Here is an 8,691-nt window from a genome sequence, read left to right as displayed (position 1 = left end):
GTCCGTCAAAACGACAACAACAATTATCGTCTGATCTTTATTATCGTTCATTAGTGTTAAAAAACAAAGAGCCAAACAAAAGACAAAGAACCAAACGAAAAACAAAGAACTAAAACAACAATGAACAAACAATATTATTTTAAAAAGTTTTTTCAAATTTTTCGACAAAAAAAAAACTCATTTTTCATCTTTCAACCAGTACAAAACATTAACTCCCGGTAGGAGGACAAAAAAAAAACACAACAAAATAAAAACGCGCTCTGCATGAATGTATAGAACAATTAAAAAGATGATAAATTAAGTTCAATTTCATTATCTATGCTTATTTGTTTTGAAGGGTGGCGATAAAACGGATATATCAAATTTGAAACGTGAGAACGATAATGACAATAAAATATTATAAAGGAAAAATAAAGATAATAATATTAATAAAGATAATAATAACAATAATAACAAAACAATTAAAGCAATAATAATAGTAATTAGGGAAGGATGAAGTGAATTTCAAACGATAATTAATCATATTTTGCGTGCGATCTGTGGGCTATGAAAAGAAATGAAGTTGTAAAAATGGCGCGAATAAAATTTTAGATTCCTTACTTAAGTACTGTGTTTTGTACTCTACAGTGGCGTTTTATTCATTCATTCATTTGTTCGTTCGTTCGTTCATTCATTCATTCATTCGTTTGTTCATTCATTCATTCATTTGCTCGTTCATTCGTTTATTCATCTATTAATTTATTGTTGAGGGTTGTGTTTTTTGTTTATCCATAATAAATGAATAAATGAATGAATGGACGAACAAATGAATGAATGAACGAACGAATGAATGAACGAACGAACGAATGAATGAATGAAAAAGAAAACGCATCGGCTCACCTCAAAGTATACAATAGAAAATATCGTGACGTCAATGTACCGACGATAATTATGATGAGGACGAATGACAATAAGTGATGATAATGATGATGGTAATGACAGTAATGGTTATGATAATGATACTGAAGACGATGATGGTGATGGTGATGATTCCGAGGAACTTTAATTTCTGCAAGAGGCAGTGACGAAGATGAATGTCAGAGTTGACAAATGATGACGACGATGACGCTAGCAATGATGATGATGATGATGATGATGACGACACACAAGCACACACGCACACACTTGAAACGCAACTGGGAAGATGATGAATTCGTAATGGCAGTGACAGCGGCATCATCATATGCAGTTTAATATTTCACGAGTCTGCTACGCTAAATGTTATTACCGCTACTACCGAAAAATTTTCAAAATTCGAAATTCGGTTTATTTAATTATCCGGCGGTTTCGAATAAAAACGAATACAGAGAAGCTAGAGAGATAGATAGAAGTGTGACAAGTTGTCATCATCATCATAATCATATTTACCATCAATCAATCATCATAATCATCATCATATTTACATCATCAACAACATCAATTAATAACACAAATCTTAATATAGCAATTTTCAAACGTAACATTAACAACGTAAATAATAAAAATAACAACAACAAAAACAACAACTTGAATAACAACAAAAACAACAACACACTAGCGCAACTATAGCCAACAATTAAATGGAACTACGTCTCATCAATATTCATGTACTTTATGTATATATGTATGTATGTATATATATATATATATATATATATATATATATATATAGGCTGGAAGGAGACCATAATTGAGGCAATATTTGAGAAAATCTACCGAGTTTTTAGCTTTTGAAAGTTTACGATTCAGCATTTCAATATTATTTATTAACAGTAACTTTGTTATTATTATCCAATTTGTTTAAAATTAATAAAAAAATCGTTGGTTTTCACGGCGAAGTGTACAGAGGTCCAATTTCGATCGGCGCTTGTATAGGGTTATTTCAAAATTTTACAATTTTAAAATTGTGGAACCTGTCCTAAGAGCTGTCAATAAACCCCAAATAAATAAATAAATAATAATTAAATATAAATAAATGATGGGCTTAAACTTAAGTTATATATGCCAATATCAAAATAGCATTAAAAGACAAGAAAAAGCAATCCAACAACAATGTCAATTTTATGATCATAGAGAAATTCTTTGTTGGGCATATATAAGTTAAAATTCTTCTTGAAACATCCAACAATGAATGATTATGTCATCACCAACTCGACGCCTTAATACTAGTTTCAATAGCAATGAAGAACAGCGGAATGACAACAGCAAAGATGAAGAATAGAGGACACCAACTGAGTGACTCACCTCGCTAAAGAACTAACTTTTATTCAATTCAGATCATTAATTGAGGTGCCCCCTGGTTTTAAATTAAAAAGGGCGATTTATAAATGCTAAAATAATAATATTACATACATGCATACATACATACGTACATACATACAATATGGGAATGCCCTCCCCTCGATGGAGTTCTTGCCAATATGTATCGAGGTTCTCGGCCCGATGGACCCCAACACCCTTAAATTTCTTAAGGCAATATGTAAAATGATCAGCGTCAGATCAGGTGACAGCAGGGAACTGTTTTTCGCAACTAACCACATTTCGTGCTTGTTGCAGCGGTTCCTGCGTGTCTGTGTGCTTGAAAATATCCAACTGAATGCCGACATGTGCAATTAACGACAAATCAAAGTGTTGATCCATTTGTTACTTGATGTTTGACGGTTCAGTGTCACTCATCATGTTTTGGTTTTAACTTACATACATACATACATACATACATACATACATACATACATACATACATACATACATACATACATACATACATACATACATACATACATACATACATACATACATACATACATACATACATACATACATACATACATACATACATACATACATACATACATACATACATACATACATACATACATACATACATACATACATACTTACATACATACATACATACATACATACATACATACATACATACATACATACATACATACATACATACATACATACATACATACATACATACAAACAAACATAATTACTTACACACATATATTAATATTTACATATATTCATTGTTCAATATTTACATATATTCCTTATATATATATATACATATATATATATATATATATATATATATATATAGTTTATCGTATACGCATGTTATCTTGGTATATAAGGACGTGTTCGATCTGTCTTTTTGAATTCTTATGAATCGAGTGGGATATGCGTTTCCGTAATATGTCATGAAATATTATGAATTATTACTCTTCTAATAATGATTTTAATTTAATTCATTATCTTATTCTATTAATTAATTAATTAATAATTTACTTATTTAATTAACGGATCAATTAAGTTTATTATTAATTTGTGTATTATATACTTTTCGTTATGAATGCTGCAAATGATTTTTTAATGTTATTTATTTTATTCAAAAGTAGTTACAAAAACATCTGCTAGCCATTAATATAATATTAATAAAAACATCCATAATATTAATAATAATAACAATAATAATAGTTATAAATATAATTATAATTACAACCCAATATAACTCCATTCTCTCTTTTGAAATTAACATAAAATCCAACCAATGAACAAAGAGGGCACCCCAAGCCCTATATCCGCTCTACTGCTGGGTCAAGCCACAGTTAAAGAAGAAATCAAAGATGTCGACGACAACCCGCAACAACAGCAGCAACTGCAACTTCAGCAGCAGCAACAACTTCAGCAACACTTTCAACAGCAGCAACAAAAGCAGCAGCAGTTGCAGCAACAGCAGCAGCAGTTGTTGTTGTTGACATCCAGTCCTGTTGTTACTAGGCGGAGACCTTATGTTAGATCGAGTAATAGGAGCCAGGTTGAAACGTGCGTTTGTGAGGTTGGTTGATGTTGTCGTTGTTGTTGCTTTCGTTGTTGTATCATTTTGTCTTTGTTTCTCTCTCTCTCTCTTCTCTCTCTTTATTTTCTCTCTCTCTTTCTCTCTCTCTCTTTCTCTCTGTCTCTTAAGAAACAATAAAACACAACTAACGATTTTAACAACCTTAAACAACTACATAAACAACACGAACACAACAAAATTAACAACGACACCAACAACACTAAAAATGAAAAAATTTACCGCAAAGGTATGCCAGGGTGAGCTACAGCGTTTCGAAGCCCTCCTCCAACACAAACTTCTTCACTTCAACAGCAGCCACGTCTGCTACGTTTGCGACTCTTACTTCATCAGCGTCGAAGACCTCCTCCTCCACATGACGGGGGTGCATAGGGACATCATCGGGTCGTACCCCAAAGGGGACGCGTTCGTGTGCCCCGTGTGCGTTCAAAGGTTTTCATCGAGTAAGTCGCTTCTCAACCATCAGACTCTTCACTCGCCAAATGTTTCAAAAAAAGATTTCATTTGCACGATCTGTTCGGTGGATTTGCACACCTGTCGAGGCCTGCTGGCGCATCTGAACAGCTCAAAGCATAAGGAGATGAAGGTCGGTGGGTTGACTGCCTAGTGAATGATTGATTGATTGGTTGATTGATCAATTGACTGATCGATTAATTGATCGATTAATTGATCGATTGACTGAAGTGATTGACTGATTAAAGTAGTTACATGATTAAAATGGCTTGGGTGATTGAAACAAACATGAAACAAACATAGAATTGATAATAAAAAGATTATTTTGATAGATTGCTCTAATGTATTTCAGTCAATTAGACGGTCACTTTCAGCAAAATAACAAAAACACGCCGCAGGTAAAGATGCAGAGCATATTCATCTGCATCGACTGCCGGTCAGTCTTTGCAAACAGAGACTCCTACGCATTCCACATGATGATGAGGGCCCAGAATGAAGTTTGCGACGCCCCCAACAACAAAAACAAACTCGCTAGCAACGATTCAAACGCAAGCAACAACAACTCATCCAACAACAATAACTCTCACGGTGTTGTTGTTAACAAAAGCTTAAAGTCGTCACCGTTCGACGATGATAAAACAAACGAACATTTCTGCAGTGGGACTTCGTTACTGCAACCACAGCAGCCACAGCAGCAGCAGCAGCTACAGCAGCAGCCACAAAGTTCTTCAACATTCAACCGCGCCTACAAATCATCACCTCACTATGGCGATAAACATTCAAAATCTGCAAGCCCACCTTACGAAGAAAAACAACACAACTACAACCAACAGCAACAACAACAACAGCAACAAAATATTTTGTTACAACAACAACCACAACAACAAAAGATGCACTCGCATTTATCGATGATGTTGCCGACAACAAACACTTCAAACCATCTGAAAGAAAATTCACAGCACCATCAACAACAACAACCACTACACCCAAAACACGAGCAACAAAAACAGCAACAACATCAAAACATCCATCATCCATCCCAACAGCAGCAGCAGCAACAACAACAACAACAATTTCCCATACAAAACTACCAGCAACAACAACATCTTTTGGAAGACCTAATGAAGTGGAATGCATTAGGAATGTTCAGTAACTTTCTTAACTACCCACAAATTATGACAATGCTAGCAGAAAGAAGCTTGAACAACAACAACAACCATCACATCAACAACACCAACAGCAACAACATCAGCAGCAACAACAACAATAGCAGTAACGTTCATGCACTAACATCTTCAACAAAATCAATAAACAGCCACAACAATAATAACAACAATAACAATAATAACAACAACAACAATAACAATAACAACAACAACAATAACAATAATAACAACAACAATAATAATAACAATAGCGATTCCCCGAACAATTCATCGCCGCTGAGCATTAATGAGAAAGTTAAAAAAGGTTATTTATACTTTCAGTTATTTATTCATTCGTTCGTTCGTTCGTTCGTTCATTCATTCACCCATTCAAGAAGAATTGTAATAAATAGATAACTATATAATCATAATTGATAAATATTTTATATTATTGTTGTTACAAACGGTCACATATTTTTCTCTCTCAGATCTGATGCAACCACAAGCACGTAAAACTCAACAACAACAACAACCACAACAACAACAAAAACAACAACAACAACAACATCAACAACAACAACATCTGATAGAAGACTTTGTGATTGGTAAAAATTTAAAGAGAAAATTGAAATCAAGCGGGGAGAATGACGTCATCGATTATGACGTAGATGATGACGAAACGAAGGAACGCCATGACGACGATGATGATGACGATGACAAATCAAAACGGAATATCAATAATAATAGTTATGTCCTAAATGATGATGAGAATGACGACGACGACGATGATGATGATGCGGACAACAGATCAAAAGGAAATGTCCAACTGAGTAAAAAGAATCATCAGTCAGAGAGTAAACACGGAAAACTGAAACGGAAGAAAATGAAACTAAACAACAACCTGGAAAAACCCAAATTAATAATAACTAATAACAATAGAAATTATAAAAAATATGATATGGACAGCAACAACAACGACGACACCCTGATCACCAAAAAACGCAGAAACAAAAGCGCACTAAAACCTACAGAAATGACAAAACAGACTTCACCCGGCCAATTTGTTCATGATTTCGACCTGACGAAACAGAAGAAACTATTCAAATCCTATTCCGTGGAATGTTTGCATGAGTTGAAAGGTGCCAAAAAGATCCATCTCGATGTCAGGCCTAGATCTAGCCAGGCAAGGTATTCAATGGTTCCACAGAGAACCCAATTTCGCAGCAGTAAGGGCCAGACTGCTGCTCACAAAACATCAAAACGTGCTTGTAGCAATGAAAATACATCTGATATTAGTTGTGATAATGATGATGAGGATAGGAATGATGATGATGATGATGGCGGTGGGGATGATATCAGCAATGATATGCTGAACAGTGATAAGATCTACCAATCATTCTTGAAGTCCTTGCCATTGTCTGCGTTATTTGCGTCATCATCGTCCTCATCATATCCGTTATCATCATCATTACCGATACCACCACTGTCATTACTATCATCATCATCACCGGCATCATCATCAACACCGACTTCGTCATCATCATCAGTAGCTACACTGTCATCATCATCACCGCTGGCAAGAGCGCTACCAGCAGCTGAGATGTTTTCAATGCTCTACATGAATAAATTAACGAGCCAACACTTCGACCAATCATATTCGTCCTCTGCTACTTCCGCCATCAGCAACACACCCTTCCAATTGTTTTCACAACAATTTCTCAACAGCAACACCAATAGCAACAGTAGCAGCAACAACATCAACAGCCTTCCTGGAATCATTTTCCCCCATGCGTTTATGCAACAGGCGCTTAGAAAACAAACTAAACACTACCAACAACAACATCAACAACAACAACAACATCAACAACAACAACATCAACAACAACAACATCAACAACAACAGAGACCGATGTCATTATCCCCGGTTGATGTTTTCACGGGTGACGACTCTAAAGTTGCAGGCATGCACGGAGAATTTGAAACAACAAACACCAACAACATCCCCAACAACAACAAACTTTCAAACAACAACAACATCGTAAAAACAACAACATCAACAAACAAATACGACTCCATCAAGCATTACGATTACTGCCATAAAATTTTCAAAAACCTAAAACGTACCGGCAACAAGAGACTCACATCTCCACAACGACACGTCACAGCCTCCAACCACAACAACCACAGCAGCAGCGAAGACGACAACGACGACGACAACGACAATAACAACGACGATGACGTCATTCTAAATTACGTGCGCAAAAACGCGGGAAAATTATCAATGTGTGTGCACTGCGAACTGATATTCAGTGAGAAAACCTCTTACTATTTACACATGGGTCTACACAACATTAACGACCCCTGGCAATGTAACTTGTGTGGTCTGAAATGTAGCGACAGTCAATCGTTCTCATCTCATGTGATGCATTATTAGACGTATGTGCGTGTATGTGTATGTGTGTTTGTTTGTTTGTGTTTGTTTGTTTGTGTGTTTGTTTGTTTGTGTGTTTGTTTTGTACGTGTGTATATGCGTATTATATATAGATATGTCTGTTTATGTTTATATGGGAGTATAATTGTGTGAGTATGTGTGTGTGTGTGTTTGTGTGTGTTGAATTTCTGGTACATTAACATCAGTCAGTTTGTAATTATAACAATTAATTGATTTCATTGTTTCATTATTGTAAAAAATGGTTATCTATTTATTGACATTATCGTGATGGTGAATTAAGTAGAATTCTTCATGTATGTGAAATATATATATATATATATATATATATATATATATATATATAATAAGCAATTCTTCAGTCAATCAATCAATTATTCAGTCAGTCAGTCAATAAATCAATCAACCAATTTACAATTAATGAATGAACATTCATTCATCCATCCATCCATCCATCCATCCATCCATCCATCCATCCATTCATTCATTCATTCATTCGTGCATTCCTTCATTCACTCATTCATTCACTCATTCATCTCCATCAACCTGGCTATCGTAATTATTTTGTACTACTGTGTATGCTTTGTGATGTTATTACGTTGCTCTTTCTTGCGGAGTTTTTAAAGCAAATAATAAAAATAATAATTAAAAATAATAATTAAAAATAATAATTAAAAATAATAACAATAAATATTAATAATTAAATATAATTTTATAATTAAATATAATTAATAATAATTTTTAAAGCAAATAATAAA

At 34.4% G+C, this 8,691-nt stretch overlaps 1 protein-coding gene across 1 annotated transcript; it reads left to right on the top strand.

Annotated features, from left to right (window-relative positions):
• Positions 1-7,765: 7,765 nt before the first annotated feature.
• Positions 7,766-7,918, top strand: HELRODRAFT_89089 (hypothetical protein; the record flags this gene model as incomplete). Its single annotated transcript, XM_009030302.1, has 1 exon — positions 7,766-7,918. The coding sequence occupies one exon, from the start codon at positions 7,766-7,768 to the stop codon at positions 7,916-7,918; it is 153 nt and encodes a 50-aa protein (XP_009028550.1).
• Positions 7,919-8,691: the final 773 nt, after the last annotated feature.

The sequence above is a fragment of the Helobdella robusta genome (assembly GCF_000326865.2).
Source record: "Helobdella robusta unplaced genomic scaffold HELROscaffold_67, whole genome shotgun sequence".
NCBI lineage: Eukaryota > Metazoa > Annelida > Clitellata > Rhynchobdellida > Glossiphoniidae > Helobdella > Helobdella robusta.
The sequence above is the reverse complement of the archived record's forward strand: the minus strand, read 5'-3'. Positions and strand labels throughout refer to the sequence as shown.